This window comes from Neolamprologus multifasciatus, chromosome 7 (genome assembly GCF_963576455.1).
Source record: "Neolamprologus multifasciatus chromosome 7, fNeoMul1.2, whole genome shotgun sequence".
NCBI classification, from domain to species: domain Eukaryota; kingdom Metazoa; phylum Chordata; class Actinopteri; order Cichliformes; family Cichlidae; genus Neolamprologus; species Neolamprologus multifasciatus.
This window is the reverse complement of record NC_140445.1, coordinates 22,481,187-22,507,171: the sequence shown is the minus strand read 5'-3', so window position 1 is coordinate 22,507,171 and position 25,985 is coordinate 22,481,187. Positions and strand designations below refer to the sequence as shown.

The 25,985-nt window shown below is 40.1% G+C and overlaps 2 protein-coding genes across 25 annotated transcripts in view; one reads left to right on the top strand and one right to left on the bottom strand.

Annotated features, from left to right (window-relative positions):
• The window catches only part of dnm1a (dynamin 1a), a 56,448-nt gene extending 46,252 nt beyond the window's left edge, over window positions 1-10,196 (top strand). For 6 of the 20 annotated variants that reach the window (XM_085164520.1, XM_085164516.1, XM_085164527.1 and 3 more), the window contains one exon: window positions 4,084-10,196. In XM_085164520.1, the coding sequence (XP_085020646.1) occupies window positions 4,084-4,144 (61 nt within the window). In that variant the 3' untranslated portion in view covers window positions 4,145-10,196. Of the gene's footprint in view, window positions 1-117 lie in introns of all 20 variants that reach the window. The other 14 variants (XM_085164533.1, XM_085164522.1, XM_085164531.1 and 11 more) reach the window with 10 other exon arrangements.
• On the bottom strand, window positions 8,629-25,830 carry golga2 (golgin A2). 5 transcript variants are annotated; one of them, XM_085164507.1, is made up of 28 exons: window positions 25,702-25,830; window positions 24,369-24,503; window positions 22,241-22,309; window positions 21,338-21,487; window positions 20,976-21,022; window positions 20,543-20,606; window positions 19,957-20,016; window positions 19,297-19,377; window positions 18,681-18,719; window positions 18,488-18,550; window positions 18,047-18,140; window positions 17,805-17,911; window positions 17,565-17,623; window positions 17,260-17,401; window positions 17,007-17,096; window positions 16,735-16,842; window positions 16,471-16,558; window positions 15,982-16,124; window positions 15,578-15,796; window positions 15,178-15,291; window positions 14,839-15,063; window positions 14,134-14,233; window positions 13,702-13,793; window positions 13,278-13,500; window positions 12,952-13,113; window positions 12,755-12,861; window positions 12,302-12,494; window positions 8,629-11,979 (listed from the first exon to the last, which is right to left on the bottom strand). In XM_085164507.1, the coding sequence occupies exons 1-28, from the start codon at window positions 25,747-25,749 to the stop codon at window positions 11,714-11,716; spliced, it is 3,288 nt and encodes a 1,095-aa protein (XP_085020633.1). In that variant the 5' UTR covers window positions 25,750-25,830; the 3' UTR covers window positions 8,629-11,713. The 5 variants fall into 5 exon arrangements, with proteins under 5 accessions (XP_085020633.1, XP_085020635.1, XP_085020636.1 ...); XM_085164509.1 differs by lacking the exon at window positions 19,297-19,377; XM_085164510.1 differs by lacking the exon at window positions 21,338-21,487.
• Window positions 25,831-25,985: the final 155 nt, after the last annotated feature.

The following is a 25,985-nucleotide window of genomic DNA, read 5'->3' as shown; positions in this document are numbered from 1 at the left end:
GGAAACTCTTCCATCATAGAGTAGGCCGCAGTAGTACAAGGACACTGACATCCAAACTACAGTTTAAGATAATGTGACGTCACCAAAGCTGAAGTGTGGATACTCTCTGTTAACAAGGGGGATGTGAAGACACCCGGATGAGGGGATAAAGGAGGTAAAGGACAGTAGAAAGCACTGGTTTTGATAGAGGATAGATTAATAGGCTGGTAGATTGCTAGTTATCCCCAAATAGGCACTACAACTACAACATCTCACTAATTTCTTTCACCTTGCTAGTATCTTTCAGCCATCACCAAACTTTCGGCACGTTGTCAGGCATCACCTGTTAAATAATCTATTGCTAAAAGCAAGGTCGTCTGGATTCCTTTGAATTAAAACGTGATCTGATGAATGAAGGGGAGATGGGAATGTGGAGGGGCTTCCTTTCTGGTATTCATTAATTGTATGCATTTAAAATCCCCCCCACCCCCACCCCCACTTTCCTGTGTTTGTGAGCTAGCTAACCTCTTTAACCTGGGGCTAACTGTCAGTAGCTCACCTGTTTTACTGTAGAGGACGCTAACGTGGCTGAGCGAAGCTCTCACTGTAAAATGACAGCTTTTTAATATCCTCACTAAAACTAATCTGTTTTAAGTGCCCATTTCTCATCTTCCAATCCAGTTTTTCTGTATTGTGAGCTGCCATGAGTGAGAGCTTCGCACATGCGATGTTGGTAATTTCCTGCGCTGTAACTGTTTGCGCTCCTTTTCTCTCTTCTGTCTCCTCTTCTTCACCCCTCCGTCCCCCGCCACACCTCTGTCCCACACACTGCTATGGTTCCTTCTACAGAATCACTATCACTGACCAGTGAGGACTAACATTACTGGTACGTTGGGTACTGTCTGCAACCATGATCATCATCATCACAACGACTTTCCTTCTTTCCCTTTCTCACAGAAACCATCCCTTTCACTGCATGACATTTTCTTTTTCTCACCACTGTTTTCTCAGAGGGCTGCATGAGCAAACACACACCCGGCGCAGAGTGTGTGTTTGCACGTTTGCATCAGTGGCTTGAGCTCAATTCAAGCTCAGTCTGATGTTATTCTGTCTGTAAAGAGCACCAAAAGAGGACATTTTGTCAGTGTAGGACAGGGGTGTCCAACGCCAGGCCTTGAGAGCCGGTGTCCTGCAGGCTTTAGATGTATCCTTTATCCAACACAGGTGATTTAAATGGCTCGATTACCTCCTCAGCATGTCTTGAAGTTCTCCAGAGGCCTGGTAATGAACGAATCATTTGATTCAAGTGTGTTCACCCAGGGTGATATCTAAAACCTTGAGGCCTGGAGTTGGACACCCCGGTGTAGGCCAAGAAGACTCGCTCAGATGTCCGGGACCTAACTAATGTTGGTGCTGTGTTGTATATGTGTGTATGCCACAAAATCCCTCCCATACCTGCTTATATCAATGTGTCTGATGCTTTCTTTTAGTGACACGGTGCTCTGTTTACCAAAATCACTTTTCTTTGCAGGATTTAGTTAATGTGGAGTAGCACTACTGGTGATTTATTTTTTAAGTAAATACTCTATAGTTTAACTAACAAATGTATTACCTTTAAGAGCACTTGGTAAGTACAAGCCATATCTTCATTTATAAATGATAATGAGATTTAAAAAAAACCTTTTTGGAGAATAAGTTGTATAAGCTGCCATCAGCAATCCCAGCTAGCTTTGCAAAAAGATCAGACACTAGACTGTGACTGTTGAGGTTATTTGAGTACAGTAGTTTCCTATTGTCACGTTAGGAAACCAGTTTGAGATGATTTAAGCTCTGAGTTTGTGTGTGGTACAAAGTGGGATGCAGTCATAATGCAGGGCTGGGAGGTGGCCAGATAAATTGTATTTGAACACAATGTTTCCAAGTTTCTCGCTAAGAAAAGAGGAATAAAAGGAAGCCAAAGTTCGTTCTCATGGTCTCAGGCGATGGATGCTATACAGTGCAATATATACTCCTATATTCTCCATTATTTTACTTTTGTTTCGGCTGCTGTACTGTCTGTTAACAGTTTTTGAGTTGTAGTTTGAATGTAACTGTAAATGGGCATATATTTCTTTTGAGCCATATCTGCCATTGTCTTTGTTATAATTTTCATCGTATTTGGCAAAATCTGCAAACCTTGTGAATGTCTTGGTAACACTCACTGGCCAGGCATAGCATCGTACTTAAGAGAATCGACAAACAGGCAATACCAACATGTATATCATATGTGCAATGGTACAGAGTGCAAAGATGTTAGACTAAATTATGGAGTGAATAAAGGATGGTTTGCCCTAACTGGGAATAAGAGAGTATATCTGCATTTCTAAAATGTCACACATTCATATATGTTTACCTTCAAGCAAACACTTTGCATTTGTACAAGTCAACTTCTGTTTCAGAGGCTGTTTGACAATCAGTTTAATCTTCCCTTCAATCAGCAACAACTGCTGCTTAAAACTTTAATGCCTATCAGTGGATTTGCTCTCCTGTAGCAGAACTACAACTGAACAAACTGCACGTTACTGTAGATAAACAGCAGCTGGATGTGCAGGAACACCGCCTTCACTTAACTGAGCTTCAAATCTTTGTCACGTTGGTTGTATTTTTGGACTGCCTCCATGTGTTACTTGAAGATACAGTATTTCTGTGTGTTTGTGCATGAATGTACACATGGGGGCTGTAAACGTGTCAACAGGGAGCAACGGCACTAATCCAGTCTCTCCTTTGTGCTTGTGTGTCCACGGCAGTCGGAGACCTCCGCCATCTCCAACCCACTAGACTCCCTGGCTCCTCCGTCCTTCCCCTCCTCCTCCGTTTAATCCTCCCCTGGATGAGAGGCCACAGACAACAGCGCCACCCTCCTGTCGTTTTCTGCCTCGTCTGACCTGCGCTGGTTCCCAGCTCCTGCTTCTCCCTCGCTTCCTCTTCTTTCCCTCCTCCTCTTCTCCACCTCTCTCCCTCATACAGTGACGCAGAATACTTGAATCACACTTGCATGACTTACAAACATGCTGCACCCTGAGAACTCAAACTATGTAAAGACTGATGAAGCAAATCAGTTAGCGTGTGTACGCACGCAGTATACAGTCTAGTAAACACGTGCAAACACTTAAACACGGAAACATTTTTCCTGCTTTTAAACTAAAAGGGTAGACATTTAGCATGAAGCTATGCCTGAGTATTTCTAATAAGTATTCTCTCTTATTATTCTCTCATTCATCAATTGTTCTTTTATTTCATGTTTATTTATTTTCTTCCTTTTTTAAGGAATTTCCCTTAAAAAAAATTTTTTTTAGGGATAAATGCTTTGCAGCATTTCAGCCTCGGAGTTAAAGTAAGAGGCAGAAAATGTTTCAATCAGCAGAAGTGACGATGGATAAAGTATTTCATAAGGGAGGTGATGCAAGCTGGACTTTTTTGTAACTCTGGTGTCTTCTCACTGCACTATTCAGATTTTGAGTTAATGTGTTATGGCAGTTTTCCATATTTGTGTGTGAAGGCGACTGACTTTAATCAAGTCCGCTTGTGAGCTAAACTATAAAGAACAAACCGTGAAAGAGGAGGTCTGTCTCACACCCTGCAAATCATGGTTTTCATTACCATTAGCATTGTTGTAAAAGTTGACCTGTTTCTCACGTGGCTGTAAAATATTATTGCTAACTAAACAGCCACTAGTTGTTAATGTTTGGCCTCGGTGTGGGTAATCTGTCATCTGTTAACCATCATGCATAGTTTAAAAGAAGAGCTGGATTTTATTTCCTTGATGATTTTTAATATTCATCTGGTTGTCAGGCAATTCATTATTCAAAAATGTAATCTTACCAGATGATATCTCATGACCACATCTTAATTACATAATTCCTATGCCGGAATAACCCGTGGCTACACATTACTAACTGTGGCAAAGCAATAATATCCCCCTCACCCTGGAGGTGAACATCATCATTTCTCTGGTGCCTCCTCACCATTACGATTTTAGGCTTTCTCTTGTTATCTTTAATCTCTTCATCCTGGCAAATAAGATCGTCTTTTTATTTTCTCTCTTCTTTCCCATCACCTAAACAGCCGGTCAAACAAGGGCGGGCCCTCTCGTCCCGAGAGCCCCCTGCCACCATTCGACTCTTAGAAGGAAACATTCTCCCTGTTACCTCTTCTCCTTCTTACGCTCATCTTGCATTTATCCATCCACCCATCACTCACTCACTCACACGAGGAGAGGAAGGCTTGAATGAATAACAGAAGTAAAGGATCGCCTGCAAATTCTTCACCCTCAGATAGACGCTGCTGCTCTTCGTCCATTTTTCCTCCTCCTCTTCATTTCAGCCTTGAAGGACGGGAGGAACTGCCCGTTTTAGCCTCAGGAAGGCCCTCAGTGTCACTGTTAAATCCACCTGCGATTTAAAACTGCTGTTGTCTGTGCTTCCACACGACCTATGCAACAACTGACGTAAAAGGAAAAAAAAAAAGATGCCTCTCCCGTGTCTTTCTTGCTCTCTGCTTCACACAAATGTTGTTACTGCATTATCTTTAAGCAAATGTGCAGCTTCAGACAACTGCAGGACACGCAAGACTCCAGCCTGAGAGGAAGGGAGTCTTTGGCCTGGGTTGAAGCTCTGTGACTGTTAGCTAGATAGCTCTTTACATATCCTTTTTATTCAGACGGGGAAAACAGGAATACTTGCCATGTGAAAACATTCAGAATTTTAAGTCAGTTGATGATTTGCAATTTCTTCTCTCTTCCCCCCTTTTCCCATTTTTTTTGTTTGGTTTTGTCTTTTTTCCAGCGGTCACGGGGGTGAGTGAGAACACTCAAAAACAGCCACAGTCTATGCATAAAACTGGCATTAAATGAAAAAGCTCCTTCTCTTTCACCCTGTCATTTTACACGTGTGAGAACCTGTGACCCGTGCAAACCCACCACCTTTTCTACCACTGACCTCCACTGTCAGCGTGATGTGGTGTATTGTATTTTTGAACCCAAGCAAAAAACATCCCACCAGCCACAAACAATAATCTACTATTCATTCCTTGTGCATCTGGTACTCCACGACTGCAAAGTAAACACAACTAAGCATATTCTTCTTCTTATTTAATGGTAAATAGTTTATTATGGACATATCTTATTGTGTTATTCTGTATATGTGTGATGCATCTTATTGAACTTTCACTATCTAGGAAATTTAGTGTATGAAACCGCTGAATATTTAAATTATGACAAAATGAGTATATGTATAAGGAAGTAATGTTTTAAAAACTACAAAAAAATATATAATACAATGATGTATATGGGCAACTGCAGGCTGTTGAATACTTTGGCTTGCAGCAGAGGGCTTTTGCTTTTCTTGTCCTTCTGTGTGTAGAATAGCAGCGAGGGGCGGGCTGAATGTGTGAAAGTCCTGCAGCGATCAGGTCCTGCGTCTTGTTTAGACTGATGTGGATGGAAAGGTGACTTTAACCTGCAGGACTGCTGTGCTCTGTCAAGACATTAAAAACTTCAGTGTGTAATCAGGGAAGTATGTTTTTGTGTCCTTTTTTTAAAATGCTGGTACATACTGGTGGTAACACAACTATACGGGAACTCCATAGCAGCTAATAATGAAACCACCAGACGAATGTGGACACAAAGTAAAATAAGACCAAAGTCCTTACAGGCATATTCAAAAACCTGGCTGGATTATTCCAACCCCTTACTCAACCCCATCATTTACACATACATCTTCAAAAGCCTTTTCAGACCTTTCAAACAAATAACCAAGTGTCACTTCTACAGACTGTTCCAAAGGTCTTTCATAATTTCTTATTTTTCCCTCTTTTTCTATCTTTTGGTACTTGGCACAAAAACACATAATTTGTTTCAATTTCTTTAGGTTAATCTACAAAAAATTCCAAAGATAACACAGTTCAATGGGCGTAAAATAATATCTTTACATGTGTTAGCTGAAAACTTGGCATATTTCATCTGAGGAAACAGGACAAATGAAACAAAAAGTGTCGCAAGTTTACAAACTACCTACAGAAGATGAACAGTATTTGAAACTCATGTCCTTAAGAAACCAGAAAACAAATCTAGCAAAGACCTGAGAGATGCCTATGGCCCTTCAGTTAAACCAATTTCTGTTCACTGAAGCCTCATCAGAAATGGTCTCAGTGGAAAGGTGGCTGTCTAGAAGCCATCCTTAAGGAAGGGAGGCAGGGAGAAAAAGCTGAGGGATTCCAAATTACACAAGAAATGGACTGAAAATCAGGGTTAACAGGTCTAATGGAGTCATGAATCTAAATATGAAGTTTTTGGTTGAAATCATCAATACATATGGAAAAGGGTACAACAGTGGGTGTCTATGGTCATCTGTAAAACATGGTGGAAGCTCTGTCATGATTTGGGGCTGCATTTCAGCCAGCTGCGTTGTGAATCTAGTCTAAACGTATAAAATTAACAGGGAAAAGTGTTGTCAGATTTTGCTCCAGCATGCATGAAAAGCATCTGATTAGCAAAGGCTTCATTTTTCAGCATGACAAAAATTTCAGACACACTGTAAATAAAATAAAAACACACACACATAAACCAATCGTCACATATGGGCTTTCACAAATAGGTTGCAGTTAAGTGGAAAAGTTCCTGCTTCAAGTGATGCCGTATAAAATATAGTCCATTTTAAAAGGGGCGTGAAGGTTGCGTACAGAGGGATGCTGAAGATGTGGTCAAACCAGAGGCATCTGGAGGATGCAAACTCTGGAGACTGAGGGGCAATGGCCTGATCAAAGCCTGCTGTGACACAGAAACATAGAGGTATGTGTGAAGGACCCGTCATGCTCTTCTGTCATCAGTCTGCAGCCTGGTGTTCCTCCCATCATGGGTCATGTGCTGCATGGGCTTGTCTTCACCTTCTCGTCTAGCACAGTACTTAAAGACATTCTACTCCTTAAATTAGGGTTCAGTTTCTTTGTGTGTATCTCATACTCATCTTCACTCTCAAGGATTTTCCTTATTCATCTAAAAGAAAAGGAGGCTCTGGGATACCACTAACCGTGGAAGCAAATGAAAAGCCCACCATTCAGCCTCCTTACAGCCTTGTTTTTGGTTTAAGAAGTTTATTTAGTTGAATAGGAAAATTTCTTGTTGTGCTATTTTGATGCCTGTAACCTGTCTGGAACTCCTTCTTTTGGACCAAATGGGATTTGGACTTTTAACTTTGTAACCTGCCTACCCACTCCTCCAGCTTTGCAGTTAAATTGGTACAAAACTGTAAGGCTGGTTAATAAAATGTCTTTCAACTCTGAAGTCTGCATTTGGGTCTTTTTACCCGTTTGAAATCATCACATTCTTTTGATCAGTTTGCATTTATTTATTTATTTTATAGAATGTGTTTATTTCAAGAAACAGTAAAATCAACTAGGATAGGATCCAGCACTGAAATAGATAAGCAGTTAAGAGAGCTGATGGATGTGTATAATGCCAGTTCACAGCCACAGTTCTTATAAGATGCTTTATATAATAACCCCATGTAGAGAATCAGATAGTCCCTGATGAGTGAGAACTTGGAAACAGTGGGAAGAAAGAACTCCCTTTTGACAGGAAGAAACCTCCAGCAGGGAGGGACAACCATCTGCTCTGATCAGGAGATCAGGGAAAAGAGAGGAGATAAAAGTGAGTGAGGGACAGATTCTTTGTGAAGCGCAGGATGAGCTTGATGACATCAGTGTGAGTTTCATGTGAAATGATATTTTAGCCGAAAAAAAAACACCAGTAAGATGTGCAATCGTTGTTGTCTCTTATTTTGGTTAAACCAGATCAGAATTTCATAAATAAAGTGGTTATCTACTCAATGCTCAGACGTCAAGCATCTATTACAGTAAAAGAAGCAGAGGAAGGAGACATAAGCAATAGTTGCTCAGGGGATATTCCCCATCCCGTCGCAACTGCTGTTTTCAGTGCCTGTTATTAATTGTGTCTATATGTCCAACTCAAGCACCACCACCAGGCGTCACTATAGTGTAGCCTGCAGCCTCCATCCAGACACAATCCAGGACCTCACATAAGATCAGTTCCTTCTTCATTTCTAACCTTTTAGAGATCGAAAGAAGGAAAGAATCCAAATGAGAATATTTTTATGAAGTGTATAGTCGTGTGTTTAGTTCCCACCCTACTGCAGCTCTGTTCATCTAAACAGCAGTCTTTCCATAGAAGCTGAACCCTCCACCAGCCAGGCTCAGACATCCATTAAGACTGAGTCAGGCTGCAGACATTCACGTATTAATCATTACTTCATTAGTAAAAGCATTTATTATAGGTTAGAGATATCATATATGCTTCTAGATGTACGTGTCAGCCTCAAGTACATTCAATTAACTTTGTCTGACATCGATTTTCATGCTGTCGAAATTTCAAAATATGACATTTTTTCCAGTGGCAGAAACAAACTTCCATAAGAAGCCAATTTAGCGGTTTCACCGATAGGGTCCTGGTATTGTGGTTGAAAGCTCAACAGAATCATAAAGGCACAGAGAGACAGTAGCTGTTATTAGTGATGATGATACTTATCCTATTATGATGGCAGCAGGTTGTAGTTTCTGTAAGTTGAGTTTTCTTTTAAAAAAGAAATCAAGACAAACCGTTTTTCAATCAGCTTTATTCAGGAGAAGGGGAGAAATATTACTCAAGGGAAAAAAAATCAGAAAGATTCTGTCAGAAGCAGCACTCATACAAATCAGTTCTCTCAACGATCCTTCATTTTCATCCTACAGTCACTTCAAATTTACATTAAAAGTGATTAGTTGAGATGCTAACTTATTTTTCAAATAAATAAAATATTTTCTCTTTGTCAATCTTTGTACTGAATCACAGCCAGTCAGTGACCCCCAAACCCCCGACTCTGGACTAGCACGCATACAATACAAGCTGCCAGTAAATACTGCAGAGCAGCTTCCCCCCCCATACACCAGGCATAATGAATATACAATATGTTACACAGGTACAGTATATACACCACCTCTTATACAGTAGAGACAAGAAAGTCTTCCTCATTGCCATGTTTCAATCACGCATTTGAAAGGGAATTAGAAAACCTCAGAAATCCACACAGCTGTTATTATTTTACAAGCCCCAGAAAATCCCCAAACACCTGATGTAGATTTATCTCTTTGTCTTACCCTTTGCTAAAAGCAAAAAGAAAAAGAAGAAAAGAAAAGAAAAAAAAGGGACTGATTGCTAAGAAGCAGGGAAGAATGATGGAGTAATTTTACTCAAAAACACCTTTTTATGGCAAAGTGCAGAGGTTTAGAGAAGGTGCTGTTTACTTTCTCTGTAAAGAAACCAACACTGAGTACATACAACTACAACACAGTCCCATCTGATGTTGTATAATATACCTAAAATACCAAACTGCTTTCTGCCCAATAAATCAAGTGCGCGACTAATAATTTAATGAACATGCCCTTTAAAGCACAAGAAAGAAAATCTCAAAATTCAGAGACAAACATGTATGCGTAAAAACTTTTGCAAAAGTAGTCTCAATGAATTCATTTTTTGGATATGACCTTGTAGTGACCCCTTATCTTGCACATTAAAAGTAAAAAAGACACACAAAAAACAGAAGTTGCCTAAATTTGGTCTAAGTGAAAGAAAGGGAAAAAAATCAGCTGTGGTAATTTGAATTATTAATTATAAAGGGATGCAATTTCACAATTCAATCAATATAGTCTCCAATTTCTCTTAAAGCTAGACAGAGAAACTTGAATTTCAGCCCTGATGTTGGGAGTTTTCCCCGATGTCTTGACTTTTAATGCCCAAAGGAGATTTATTCAAGTGTTTTGTAGCCAATACAACTACCAGCTATAACAAATCAGTCCTATTTTATTACTAATTTTTAAAAAGAGGAATTTCTTTTCTCAAAATCTAAATGGTCCCTTACCTGCAGAAATAATTTACTATCTCATTCGTTTAATCTGGCTAGACTGTGTCTCATCACACCTCCATCAACACTCAATTTAGCAGAATCCTCAGCGTGTGGCATGAAGCTTCATAGGATCCTCTCTCTTCAAAGAAGCCATGTTAGAAACACATCTGTCCGACCAGCAGCTGGAGCAGAGGTGGGATAAACAAGAAGCTATGTACAGTTTTAGTGCAATCATACTTATATAATCTGATAGAACTCTACAAAAAAAAAAAAAAAAAAAATCAACCCCCACAAAAAAAAAAAAAACCCAAAACAAACCAAACAAAGCACAACAGACGCAATTTTGGCTGAGGAGGAAAACAGTTTGGATTTCACACGTACAGCCTCCACATACGCATGCTCACACAGTCCAGTTGTTAAAGATGTGCATCAATTCGTCATTGATATGTAGAACTACACGTAAATGTAACAGAGAAGAACAGGTTTTTAGTGTCGATTTGTTTGGAAACTTAAAGACCCCGAGACAGCAAAGGCGTGGTTAGGGATAAGATGAAATGAGACATGAGTGACCGAGTCTGTGATGAGGTCAGCCAAATACCCCAGAGCACCAGATTACCTGATTTGAGGAAAAAAGATGATGTGTAGCTGCAGGTATAGACATTAAACTATAAGCAACTTCCCCAAAAATTGCAATAACTGCAAATGTGAAAAGCAGTCAGCAGCAGCACAGCACCCCAACCACTAATATTTATGTTTACATTTACTTTATCCACACGACAGTTAGGAGAAGATGACTTCACTGCCTTTATAACTGAGTAACTGCTTAACTTCACGGGTCTCTAAACTTCATCTATGCCCTATACCCTATAAAGGTGATTCCTTTTCAGTCTAACAGGACAAAACATAAGAAGAAGAAAAAAAAAATCACAAATACTAACATTTTACAATGTACAAACATGACTTATTTTCAGTGTCTGGAGGAAAAAGAACAGTACCAATCAGCAACATCCATCTTCCTGAATTATGTAACGTAGCGAGCTCGTGACTTCAAAACTGAACACCACCTACAGTTTAAAAGCTTTTATGTGCACTAAACCCCTTTCACTCACTTAACTTCACCTTACATCTCACTCCACACTCATTAGTTACCCAACCTGATATGCTCTTTCTGCATCCCCTCTCCTCACTTCACATTAAACACACATACAGGTTAATATTGAGGTTATTACATTCAAACGTGATGCTCTCTCTCTCTCTCTCTCTCTTTTTGTTTCGTTTTTTGGCATGTGTACAGTGGATTTAAACTGACATTTGCACTTGAATAAAGTTGCACACAAACAGGCTGTTAATACTTGACAGCTCTTTCAGTACTCTATCAGCGAGGGGACAGGATATACGGCCCCATTTATTGCACATATGTGTGAGATGGGAATTCAAAACTGAGGTGGAAAAAAAATCAGATTGCATTTAGGAATACTGACCACTTCCTCGCTGGGAAAAGCATCAGGGACAAACAAGAACATAAAAACAAACAGCAAATACAAAATCCTCTCAATTAAGCCTCACACACAGTAGTGCTGACACGCGGAACGTGGGCGGGTGTTTTAATGTAACTGGGTCAAAGACATTCGTGCATCTTCGACCAGTCACGTAAGGTTTCCAATATTATGAAGTGTTTGAGAAGATCATCAGTAAGCTACAGACGTGGTAAACTGTAGGATTTAATATTTCCCACACTTCAACACAAGTCCAACATTTCTCATGTTTACACACACATACACCCACGCAGTCACACCCACATCTCACACCACCAGGATCTTTACTTCGTCCTGTTCGTCAGGCCGGTAAAAGAAGGGGATGCAGGGGTTTTCTCCCAGAAAAGGGGGTGATCTTTGAGCTCCTTGAGGGTTCTGGATCTCCTGAAGCAGCTGCATGATTTGCTGGGCTGTGGCGTCCTCTTTAGGCACCAGGGGCTTGGAGTCAGATTGGCCAGATCCAGTCAACAGCATCTGGGATGAGGAAGCTTCCAGACCGGCGGCAGGTTCTGACAGAGGGATGTCTTCCATTGCTTATGCAGCAGAGGAAAAAAAAGGTACAGAACAGTGATGTTATTGGAAATATGAATTAAAATATATTTTGAAAAAAGAGGCAGAACAGTTGAAGCGCTAAAGGACCACTCTTTCTGCCTTTCAGACTCGCACATCAGTGGATAAAGTCTTCCAGGACTATGAGTTTAAAATAAGCTTCACTGTACACACAAATATCCCAACACAATAGACAGGATCAAACTCACCTCTGGGGTTGTGTGGAAGTGTGGGTATGTTTATATTTGGTCTTTAAAATCCACCTGCTGTAAAACAATCATGATTAGCATAACTGGTTTATCTTACCTGCTCCAGTGGCCGCATCAAGCTCTGTGTGCGTGTGTGCTTGGTGGTCTGGGTGAGTGTGTTCCTGTCCAACAGGAAGCAGGTCAGGGTTTACTGTGCCCATGCCGGCTACAGCTCCAGTGTAGCGGTTGTACCAGTCATTCCTCTCAGCTACCAGCCTCATCACAAGATCCTGCAGCTCAGCCAGCTTTGCCTATCGGGCAGAAGGGATAAATAGTGGACACAAAGGACAACAATCATGTTAAGTATGGCACACCTTTTTAGTGATGACCCGGTGAAACTTTAAGATGTGAGAGAGAAAAGGGTTCTTAGGAAGAAAGACTTTTGTCTGTGCAAATAATCTTCAAAAACTTAGGCACCTGCATATTTCGTCATGTCATGTCTTTTGTTTTCATTAATATTGCATAAAAGTTATTACTGTGACATTCCTTCTGCATTAAAAGACATCAGTACCTTCATCTCCTCTTTGTCTTGGGCCAACATGCTGATGTATTGCTCTTTCTCTTGATGCTTCTGTTTCATAATAGCCCGCTGACTCTGGTACAGAGCGATATACTCGCCTGGAAAAATATACATAACAGAAATGAATAAGAGGACCAAATGATTACATATGAAACAGGACTAAGAACAACAACCTATAAAACACTCACCTATAGTGTCAGTCTCTCCAGACAGCTGGATGCAGCGGTGCTCCAGTTCCTCCACCCTCTCCTTCAGGTCTGCTTTCTCTTGCATTAGGGATGTGAAACGCTGCTGCAGCTTCTCCATTGCAGCTTGCAGGGCCTGATGAACTTCCACCGGCACTCCTCCTTCTGTTCAAGCAATAACAGAAAGGGGGAAAAAATTGTTTACATGGCACGAAAATAAACAAAAGTAAAAGAGTAAACTGGCACACACACTTGTTACTCTCCAGAGAATTTAAGTCTTTTAGTTGTAGAAAGATCTGCAAAATTGCACAAACACAAATGCTTCTGACCTGAATGCTCATGGCTGTGTTCACAGTGACTGTGTTGACCGTGACTGTGACCGTGCTCGTGGTCATTAACAGGTGTTTGGCTGTGGCGCTGCTGCTCCAGACTGAGGGTGACGCTGGCCTGGTGCCGGGCTGCTATGTGAAGCCTGCGCTCCTCCTCCAGTTGCCTTCTGGCCTCGTCCCTCTCTGCCTCCAGCTGAGCCAGAGCTCCATGAATAAAATCCTCCTGCAAGGCAACACGAAATAGAAATGAGGGTAAGGTCATACTTTTGTTTCATGCCATAAAATTAAACCATATAATTCACTATAGAATGGCACTGGACATAAAAATATGAACTTTAGACTAAGATGTAATATTAAAAAAAATAAAAAGACTGTAAACGAAAGAAAAACAGAACATTTGCATGAGCTGGAAACATCTCTTTACCATCTCTTTCTGGCTCTCAAAATCCTCTGGAATAACTATGGGGGAAGACTTTGTTGGACTTTCTTGCAGGGACTGGCTTTCCACTCCATCTCCTAAAATGACATGTACAACTGTTTTTTAATTCCTTAAAAACCTATCACACTAATAAAACACATGGTGCAGCAGCACTTAATGCTTTCCGTTTTTGTTGCTAGTACACAAAAAAAACTGCACTTCTTCATTTTGAACAGATTAGCCTTAAACTGCAGTTTCTGCCCTAACAACATATTATCTGCTTCAAATCAAGAAATTGTGACACTGTTATTTAAAAAGACACAGGATAAAGCCACTATACTATTATAACTTTAGAGATAATTATTTTTAAATTGCAGGAAATCTCTCAAAGGAAAAACGAGGCAGAAAGTGCAAACATGTCAGTAACAGAGAGTTTACCTTGGTCTCTGGGTGATGTCATAAGAGCAGAGCTGTTGAGCAGCTCTTTCACCTCAGCTTTCAGCTGCTCATTGTCTCTGACTAACTGTTCCAGATGCTCCTGCAGGAAGAAACAGTAACGGAAAACAATTAGAGTGTGTTTTTGAGGGTGTTAAGGAAAAACTATTAATATACAATAAAAACCGCAGACTACAGTTTTCCTTGAAGACGGCCAGTATAGATTAGATCATATTAAAACAGTCATGTCAAAATTATCAATTTTTCTATCCATAAAAATACCTTAATCTGAAATCATTTCAATACGTGTTTTCTGCAGTATAAAAACACTAATACCAGCTCTGCCTTTCCACTCCACCTTCTCTCTAATGGCATGTACAGAGGCAACAGAATGGGCCTAACTTAAGTGCTGAATCCATTAAGTTAGGAAACCCGAGAAGGAGCAACACCCTGAAGCATTAAACACGATGGCCAAGCGAACTGCTGTAAAGTGTCCCAATAATCATTAGTACAGCTCAAAGCTGCACTAATCCCCCTCAGAACTATCAGGCCTGACAGATTTACCACAGCAGTTCATCTGACAGGATGAATATGAACATACTTTATGTTCTATATTGTAATGTATTATTGTACTGAATTCTAGAATCACAACACCATCTACACAGACTGGTCACAGATGTATATATTAAAAAGGTCTTATATACATACATGGGCTTGTTTAAGCTGATTGTGACTCATCTCCAGCTGTGCACGGCCATTGCTTTCATCGTGCTGTAGTCGGTCCATTAGCTGACTCTGCTGCAGATACTGTTGGTGAAGTTGTTCCCTCTCTGAGACCAGGGCCTGGTAGCCAGCACAGTACTGCTGGAGATGTGCCGCTACCTGATCCCTCTGCTCCATCAGACCCTGAGCTTCTGTACATTTCAGCTCAAGCTGGAGGCAAGAAAATAGAAGAGGACAAAGCATGAAGACAAACAGCAAGTGAGTGCATATTCAGCTGACTTTTCATCTGTGTTTGCATTAGGGGAGTGCTGTGCGTGACCTCACCTGCTCCTTGACGTTGTGCAACTCCTCTTGCAATTCACCCATTCTGCGTGCAAGCTCCTTTTTCACATGTTGTTCTGATTGGATGGCTGTAGTCAACTCCATGTTCTCATTCGTCTGTTAGAATGAAGGAGTAACAGGAATTTCGGTTTAAAGACAGACGTGTCAAGCACCACTGAGGTCAATCAGATACTTAACAAAACACAGCTGTGTTTCAAACAAACAAACAAAAAAAAACCCCAAAACAGATTATGAGAGCATCAATTCAATGAGAAAAAAGGAAATTATGAAATTAAAGACCAGCAGAAAAAGTAGAATTCTGAGCACTGTGGTGCAAAAATAAGGCAGTTATAACTAAGGGTGTCATCTAAAATTAAACAGATAGTAAGATTTTCAGCCTCACCAGTTTGACAAAACCGTTCTGTAGCTCAGCCAGCTGGTCCTTCAGTGTTCGGTTCTGGGTGAGAGCACGGCTAATAGTGGCCTTGTCTGACTGAACATCCTCTAACATGCGTCGGCGGTCCTCAGCCTCCTGGGTTTGGCTCTCCACCTGACGCTCCAGCTCCCCCAGACGCGACTCCTGCTCTGCACACATACGGCTCAGCTGCTCGTTGTCCCTCAGCTGTGGAAGTATTACAGAGGATGATTAACACACTTCAAATGTAAGAGGTGCAATGAAAGCACCAACTCTCTGAAACATCCAGAAAGGGAAAAATCAATATGTGCTTCTTTTAAGTGTATATGAAACTATATATGAGTCACATTAACCCATTAAAATGGGTTTGGAGAAAACAATGTGAAGCACACCTGTGCCTGATACTGTGACGTAATGGCATCTTTCTCTTGTTGTAGGGCATTAACGGCCTCCTGCAAAGCCACCTCATTTTCTGATGGTCCTGAGGACTGAGGCTCTGTGCCATGCTGAGCTTCTCTCTCCTGGGATAATAACGCTAGAAGAGAAAAAACACCATTTATCAAGATTTCTAATTCTACTAAACACAAATACTGCAGCTGTGTCACATATGGCCAGTATTTTGAATGCTATAATTGATATGCTTTTAACATATATGCTAAACTAAACATTAAAATAATATTTTACAAGGTTATAAGCAGGAAGACCTGACAATAAACACGCAATGGGGCTAATGTTAATCCTGAAACTGCAGATCACTTACTGCAGCCCCATCTGCTCTCCTTCTGACTTTTGTGTTTCTTGATCTTTGCCACATTAAGAAGAGATGAAAACTAATGAGGAAAAGGAAGAGGCACTAGATGAGGGTTGTGTGCACTATTCACCTGCAGCATTTCTTAACTCTGCAATGCTGGCCTCCAGTTCTTGCACCCGGTTGATGTTTCTATCCCTCTCTTCTGCCACTAGAGAAACCTTGACACACACAGATAAATTAAAAAAAACAACAACCAACCAACCAACCAACAAACAAACAAACAAACAAACAAACAAAAAAACCCCACACACACACAAAAAAGAAGCAGCACTACCATTTTCGCTCTTTACTCAAAGCTATAGTGAAACCATAAGCCATGCTGATGTTACTGTACCTGTGTTAGCAGTTGTTCAGTTTTGTCCTTCCACACACGACCTTCTTCCTGGATCTGCACTGCATAACAATCCCTCTCTGTCTTCAGCTGGGCAATGGACTCCACAAGCTACATCATCACAAATGTAAATAAAAAAAATATAATTAAGTCTTCTTTTTTTAACTTTTCTATATTACTTAATCAGTAATGGAATATGTACAAAAGATATTTAATATTAACACAGACAGCAGTCAAACACAGAAGCCAATGATAAGACAAAGGTCCATGTAAACCTGGTGACTGTGCGCCTCCAGCTGCTGCTTCTCTTCCAGCAGTAACTGAACCTGTTGGCTGGCACTGGTAGGATCTGACTGACTTGAGCACTGGAAGATTAGTAGGAAAACTAGAATTACTGTCGGCCATCCAATATTCAAACACTGGCCTCCTAGACATTGACTCTGGAGTTGTTCCACTACTTCCAGCATGTGGAAGGAGAAAGATGAATTCATATGTGAATGAACGGTGTTTTCCTGGAATTCAACACACCTGCTGTAACATGAGGTCAGTTATCTCGAGCCTCTTGCGAAGATCTTCTACCTCGAACTTCATTGCGGCGTTTTCTTGTGTACTCAGTTTTATCTGCTCTGACAGCTCCGAGCTCTGCTGCTTCGACTCCTCACTCAAATTGCTGTGAACAAACAAATTCAGTGTTCATTTTAAACTCGCCATATCCAGACAAGACTTGGGAAACCTGTTCAAGCCAACTCTTCCATTACAAAGAATCAAAGCATTCAAAATACAAAGACCATATAAAAAAATGTCCTCAGGCAAGTCAGGATAAAATGACTTACTTTAGTCTAAACACCTCCAATCTCAGATTGTCTCTTTCCTTTTCAAGCTCTTTGTTGTGCTGAGGACAAAAAATAAAAAAATAAAGACTCAGCAAGACAAAAACATCATAGAAACCTATTAAAAACAACCGCACAGACAATTTGTGCGATCAGTTAAATTAGGTAACACTGCCTTCTTACAAGTTAATTTATTTGCATTTGCATTACTCATATGCAAGTGATTGCTGGATTGGCTGTTACCTTTTCAAACTGTTTCTGCTGCAATGAGACAGAAGAGAGAGTTCTTTCAAGTTCTGACACTCTCTGCTTTGTTGATTGCAGACGGTTATTCAGCTCCTCTGCCTCAGCTTAACATGCATGCACACACACATACAAGGAGAAAGAGGCACACACATACACACCGTTAACTGCTGCAGCGATAAGCCATTGCCAAGTTTATTATTTAAAAAAATAAAATCCCCTCCCCCCAAACACACACACACCTGCTTTCTGCCGTGCCGCCTGTTGTGTGTATTGTAGTGCTGTTTGTAGCTCCGATTTCTCAGCTACTAGTATGCCAATGGTCTGGATATGAACCTTGGAAGAGGACATACGAACAAAGAGCACCATTCTTCATATATGACTAGATAAAGTCAGCTGACTTCACTAACAAGACCTGATTAATGAAACATACAGAAAATTCTAATTTCTTAGAGTAATTACACACAGTAGATTATTTACTCTTGTCAGAGTTAGTTAACAATATAGGAAGTGTTAAAAAGGGCAGTGTATGTTGTTGGATAACATTTTATACAAGTGCAACTCAGTGCACTCTGACATTATGCACTGCCACATCACACTGTAATACAATGACACTATTAAGTGACAAATAAAGTTGCTCCATAGGACAAATTAAATTTATGCATTTGGGTAAGTGAATGTACCTGTAATTGCTCCCGCATGGCGCCCTGCTCTTTTGAAAATCTCTGTTCAAATTCTTTTCGCTCCTGAAGGAAGAAAAGAATAAAGTTGATTAATAACAAAGAGCAAAACATTACAATAACAAAGAAAATAAAGAATTACACAGATACAAATAGAAGGTAAAAAGAGAGTATGAAAAGAGGAGAACAAAAATACCTTTTGTAGCTGATCTGTAAGCTCCTGAGATTGCTGTGTCTGCCAGACCAACAGGATATATATTTAAGTTGGGGAAAAGTCTTTTATATACACACTTTTAATCATTACAGCAGTGCTACACAGTGTTAGCCTATAAAACATAACCAAAATTCTGGCACCGACCTCATGTTCATGCCAGACAGGACAATAATAGCACCGAGCACTAAAATAGTAAACCTATTCTGTTATTAATGTTTTGTTAATCTTTCATGTGGTTTTAAAGCTTGGAGCTCTGGTTAGATTGCTAAACTCAAAATGCCATACAATCCTGCATCTACTATCAGGTTATGACTGCTCTGGTCAAAAGGTGCACAGAAAGGATCAATCATGCTGCCGTTGTTAATTCTCTGAAGAAATTTTAGTTAAGCTAACAAAAACAAAACAAACAAACAAAAAATAAATACCACTAAAACCATGCCAACCATAATTCTTTTTAAAGGTTATGGTTACTCAAGATGACATGAAGAATGCATTAAAATGCATGCACTGATAAGAGTGATTAGGGGCAGAGGGAGACGAGTGTTACTGCAATCACACAAAGATGTGCACATGATTATGCATACACACAGCTTCTTACCAGCTGGTCTAGCTTGGTAGTGAGCTGAGAGTTTGTTAGGTTGCTGGATTCCAGGGCGGCTGCCAGCTCCTGGCTTCGACTCTATCACGTGCACACATGCATCCGGGTAAGAAAAGGGAAAAGGAAAAAAAAAAAAAAAAGAAAACAAAAGAGAGGAATAAAGTGCAGTGGCAAAAGTCAAACAAAGAAGACATGGGGGGAGGAGGAGAAAATTTAAATGTGAATTATTAACATGGAGGCAAAAATAGCACCATGACATGTAGTGCATATGTTCTACTAATAATGAGAAGTGGATCAAATAATTAAATAAAACATGTGATGGCTATTAAACTGATAAATGGAGCCAGTTGAGAAGGAGAGGAGCATTCATACAAACCTATTAAAGTGTCATTTGTAAGACCTGCTCCTTCATACAAAGTCTCTGCAACAATATTGCTGGATATCTGAACTGCTATTATACTCCTCACCATAAAGATGACTTACCAGTTATATAAACAAATGGGGGGGGGGGGGGGGGGTAATATTAGAATACCTTCATTAATCTTGGAAACTCATTTGTTCCACTTGCATGGCTTTTGGATACTACTGTATGAGTTAAGTGACTTGTAATTCAGGCTTGAAATGTCAAAAACTCAACAAAAAAAAGTTTCTTCTTCTTACCTCCAGTTCTCGCTCACTCAGAGGAGGTGCGCCATCTCCATTCACATATGCAGCAGATGACTAAAAGACACATCGAGGGAGACATTAATGTGCTTCCCACACAGAAAATATCAGATGTTTTAAGGTAAATAAGCATTGTCAGGGAATCTGTGTCACCGTTTCTGTTGCCATTCATAGGAGAAACTTTAAACGTGTTTAATATAGTGGATGAACTGCAGATAAAAAACTGATTCGTCATCCACAGTAGGACATCTACTTCACCACAATGTGGGGAAACAGCACTTTAGTAATAACATGACAAGAATTCACTGGAAATGGTCTTAGAAACCTGAGAAAAAGCAATGTTTGTGGTTTGACCTAACAAAATTAAAGTTAAAAGAAGATCTATCAAACTATTTTAGTGCACCAATTGATGCTGTCAGTGTGCTTCAGACCACTGGGAATGACTGGCGAAACTGAAAATGCTTTTAGTGCATTCCTACCCAGAATAGACGCAACGCTTCCTGATTAAAACGCCACATCAGTGGTGGTAGTGGTGGTGTGTTATTGTTAAAAGCCGAACTCTGTATGAAAGAAGTGTGTATACCTCAGAGACCAGGCCGTTCAGTTGCTGCGAGAGCTGTCGCAGGCTCTCTGTGGAAGACAGCGGTCTGCAGGATGACATGGACACACACATCAACAAACACTCAGTAGCTTACATGAACCATTTCACTTTATAAGATAGCACACGGCTACATTAGAAAAAGGTCTACTGGAAAAAGTGTTGCTTGCTGTATTCATTCTGTAAGATACATATATTACAATAATCCATGAGTTCAAAACACACATATATTTTATGTAATGATGTGTGGGATACCAAGCTTTCAGAACATGGATGTTACAGCAAGTGCCTGCCCTTGAAAATAATCTATTGTCTCCAAACTGTAAACATGTCATAGTTCAGAACAGTCCCCCTTCAATACCCTTCTCTTTAATTACCGATACATGATATATAATCACGATTCTATGACAGAACCCACCTATTTTCCTCCATTGAATTCTCGTTGCCGTTGGTATCAGGGTAATCCTGCAGGGAGACAAAAATTGAAAGCAGAAAACAGAGAGCATAAGCGACAAATATAGATAAAAGGGAGACAGTAAGCACATTTGATAAAGAGAGGAATATGTGTAATAGTAAAAGTCACATAAATGGCCTGTGCTGAAACTGTTGTTCCTATTATAACATGTATAAATTAATACAAATGCAGCAAATGAAAAAGGAACTGTTCACACTGATGGTTAGAATGACAATGCAGTTTTATGGCCAGTGTGGTGCAACAATGACAGGACAAAATATATTTTTCAAGACTGAGAAGGAAAGAGAAACATAGGAGAGACACACCTGGAGGTCAGTGTTGTGATCGACAGACTCAGAGTTAGTAGCAGTGTTAGCGCTAGCGGGGTTAGACAAAGGTGAGATGTAATCAGGCTCGCTGTTTGACTCCTCCAGCAGCTGAGCTGAAGACCTCACGGCCGCCACGTCAGCGAAGGTCTGAGGCGACACATACACAAAAATGCACACACTAGTTTAAACGTAGAGAAGTAGCAGCAAAGAGACCACAACACGCGCACAAAAATCACCAGACTAGTGTTCTATTCAAACTTTTACTGTTAACTTCATCATTTCTACATCTAGATGAGTACAGAAGCTGACAAGAAGAAATTAGACTGTAAAAAATGAATAGAAACACCTTTCTAGCAGTAATTAAGATGTCCCACTGAAAATGAAGTTCCTCTACTGGTGCCCCATTGCCACTGATCCCACCCATGGTAGACTCTCTGAAATATCTGCAGCATGTCTATTCTATATTAACACTATATGCAGTTTTGGCAAAATAAAGCTTCAGTTTTCAGTGGCTTTGATCCAGTGCAAGCAATAATCTGCCACATAAAGAGACACACACACACCAGGATGACACATGGATATTGACATCAGAAACGTGCAACTAGCAAGAATCTGGAAACTATTTATTCAAAGCAATGCAATATTATTTAAAGATGACCAATAATGCTGTGATAAACTGATATATATTTAAAACCAATAACAGGCAGGAATTTATAGACAATTATTTTTCATGCTTCCAGCTCAACATGACATAAAGAAAACATTGCAGTAGAAGGAAGGTAAGAATAGAGAAGCAGGGTAAAATATTAAACACCAAACATCAACAACAGAGGGGTGCAGAGAACGATTAAAAACAATCAGGAGGAAACAAAGAAAGAAAAGCCAGGGACAGAAGCTCACCTGACAGTTGCCATAATGAGGGAGGACTATTCCATTGCTTTGACTAAGTGCTTTTAGAAAACTGTCAAACTACAGGAAAAGGAGGAGAAAGAGATTGGAAAAGGGAGAGAAAAATTTCAGAAAGTAACAGAGTGGTAAACAAACAAGCACAGGGAAGCCATTTCTACAAGGAGGAGGTCTAGAAGTATGCAAGAGGGCAGTAAATGTGGACTGGACTTGTACAGACTTTATTCTATTAAAAACCACAACAACTAACAAGAAAAAAAAAGTAATTTAAACTAAATAACAATTACAATAACAGCTTGGGGAAAGCACAGCATTTATTTTTTTCAAACGTATTAGTAGCAGAATGAAATAGTCTGACTGCAATAACTGCACTGATAACGAAGTTTAAGATTTAGCTGATTGGCTGGTGAAAAAAAAAAGAGAGGGTGTAACAGAGATGGAAAAGTTGCATGTGAGGGCAGCCAAGACAGGAAACATGCTTTTGGATAGAAAGGCAAAAGCAAAACGCAACTTTTGTCTGGTAACAACTGAATGTATTGAGTGCAACTCTCAGTTTTATATGTGAAGTGTATGAAAGCATGCTGCAGACTGGAGTTTCTGCTAATAGCGAGAAGCAGGGTGACAGCTGTCTCACGAATGTATCCAAATGCAGGTCAAATGTCGTTGAGCAGACTCTCGTCACATGCGCAACTGCTGTCTGAAAGTACTACACTATTATATTACTACTACTGTACTACTATATTCTCATGGGTACTTTTAATTTGATTAGAGAGCTTTGAAAACAGGCCACAGCAGTGTTTCACATTAGTAATCAAAATGACATTAAATACCAAAAGAATGTTCTTAAAAAAATCCAAAACTTGGTAGACCGTCAAGTGAGCTCAAAGAATGTGATTGTGTTACTTGCTGAACACAATTTGTGCCAGTACTTTTTTAAAATCACCAGAACAAATATTAAAGCAATGGTCTTGTTAGCACATTAATTATGTTTTTTACTCAAACAAGTACAAATATGGTGAAAAACAAGTGAGTAATGAAAATCAGAAAAAAAAAATCCCAGGGAAACAGGAAATTTGAATACCCAGCAGCCACCTCAGCTCAACTTCAGATATACAGAAGAAATAAATGGACTGATAGATGACCAGCTGAATAATGAGTCACCGCTTTGAAGATCAGGAATTAATTATTATTTATCAGCTATAAAGAGTGCTACTGAAGCACAGGATAAACTTAAAGCAGCAGCATAGAGTAGAGAACTGGCTGATATTCACAGAGGGATTCTCGGGAGAGGAGACTTGAAAACCTATCATTTTTTAATCAGTGTAATTTTATGATTATTCCTATTAAATGCTCTATAACAAGAAGCTGGTGAGCCTGAATGCTATCATTCAGCAATCAGATGACATAAAGTGTAAACTGACAGGGGTAGAGGACAGTGGGTTTGTGATATGCACGCAAGTTGCTACACCATTGCTTTTTTGGATAAGTTATTAAAAATCAGCATATATATTGTGGTATTGAAGATATTGGAAATAGTAAGTGTTTTGAGACAAATAACAGAATATATTCAGCTGCCAATCTAGCCAAACTGGCTACAACAGCAGCTTGGACTGCAGCTGGTGATAGTAGTCAGCCAGTTCATCATGCTCAGATTGCTCCAGGTTCTAGCTGGAATGCTGCTCACCTGTGCAGCAGAACAAGGACTACTTTATACTTTCTCATGAAATTATATATTAGTTCTTGAAATTCTTACCTTATGCTACATATTGCTATATGTAAAAGCCAAAGTTGTGGTCAGGGGCTTAAAAAACACTGTCTTATGTGCAACACTCTTCTTAGGTAAACATGTCTGTCATCAGCGCTGCAAAAAGGTCTAAATACTTCTACTCTGCTTACCCTGTGTGTGTATTTGACCGGTGTAAGTAAAGCAAATGCCAACTAGATGGAAAATCAGCCTCCCGATCTGATAATTGGCAAAAAGCAATATATGCTCTTCAGCCAAACACACAAATACAACATCCTTCAGCTTCAAAGAACAAAGCATCATATGACCATCTATCAAGCACAAAAAGAGGACAACGACAACGACAACAACAACAATAAAGCAAACTGTTACGCTTACATTGTCTGGAGAGTTTCGGTCTGGTGAAGGTGCATCAAGTTGGCTGGAGCCCTTCACCTTTCTCTTCTTCTTGGCTCCACCTCCTTTTTCTCCTCCTACACTAGCAGGGGAGCTCTTCTGTTGAAATTCCTTCAGCTGAGTAGGAAATGGAGAAGAAACCCATAAACGTGTGCAGATGAACAATGTCTACTAATATATGTTTATTTTGTCACGTCTTACACAGATAATACCAGGACTCTCCAACTGTCCCCAACTATACATATTAATTCAAACAAATTACACTCAACACCTCGAGCGTCGTATCAAGCTGAATGAATGAGGCAATAAAATACGAATTTAGTGCTCCTATTCCAAAACAATGCACCAGCTAGCAGAAAGATCCGGCTTCAGACGGATGAAGTTAGTAAGTTGAATAAACAATGATAACCTGCGTATGATATGCATATGACGGTTAAAGCATGCCAGAAGGCTCTATGCGGGCTCTAACAGCTGTCTAACGGGAACTGCTGGTTGTTGTTGTTTTTAACAGTAAAGCTAAATAGCAGCAAAATGACATGTCACCGTGACCACTTATTCGTGAAGCTTGTGGGCCAGCAAGAAATGCTGAGGAGTGACTTCTCGAATCTGATAAGGCCATCTTTCTGACTAGCCGAAAAAGACACCAAGCCAAAGCACACAGCAGGACAGGGAAGAGGGGTGTCAGCTGTCAAAACACCCCTGTCAGTCCATCCAGCTAACTGTGCTGCAGGGGTAGCTTACAAGCTCAATGAGTGCTTTGTTTTAAAACTATCGTTTGTTAGACATTTTCTTATTAAATTAAATTCTGCAGATAACATAAAAAGCTGGCTGCTGTGCGACATTCCTTAGACTCACACGTAGCCATATATTCATCAGCTAGTTAGCTAGCTTGCTAACGTTAACTTGCCAGGGTTAGCACGTTAGGCTTTAACTACATTTAAATGTCAGCTGGAAAGTCAAGTAAAGCGGCCGAGCAAGTGGTGCAAGTTAATCTGCGAGTAAATAAACAGCGTGGGATACTATGCGTGTCTCTACTAACTAAAAATAGTCTACATAATCTGGGAAAGTTAATGCTATCACCAGAGGCCCCGATAAAACATCGGTCTCTCCTACGCAACAGAGCCGCGAGAGGAGTGGAGGAGGTCGGACAAGCGACAGTGCAGTACTCGGGCGACGTGTAATGACAACACCCTTGCCCCGTAAAAAATATACATAACGAAAAGACAAGAAAACAGAGTTAACACAGACTTGTGTACACAAAGTGGGAACTACACTTTCCGCGATATGTAACTGCGTTGATTGTAAAATACTTTACCTTTTTCTTAGCTGCAGCGAGTTTTATTTGCCTACTCTGGTCGGCCATCCTGCTGCTCTGGTGGTCAACTGAGCGATCCACGTCATCAGCTTGGCGCTCATACGCATCTCAGCCAGTAGGTGGCGCAGAGCTCAAGTTGTGCCCTCATCATAGCATAAAACGTCTTTATACCGCTTATGGCCGTGAGCCTACAACCTCACATAAATTAGCCTGAAACAGGTTTTCTTTCTTTTGTTATATATAATATATAAAGTATTATTTTCGACAGAGTTTACGACAACATG

Excerpts from the sequence above, each read along its gene's own strand:
- golga2 (XM_085164507.1), bottom strand. The coding sequence starts at position 25,749 with ATGGCCGACCAGAGTAGGCAAATAAAACTCGCTGCAGCTAAGAAAAAG. Across the intron at positions 18,551-18,680 it reads TTACAGATCAGCTACAAAAG|GAGCGAAAAGAATTTGAACA; the intron begins GTATTTTTGTTC and ends TTCTTCCTTCAG. Across the intron at positions 14,234-14,838 it reads ATCAGCTTAAACAAGCCCAT|GAGCATCTGGAACAGTTAGT; the intron begins GTATGTATATAA and ends TTCTTCCTGCAG.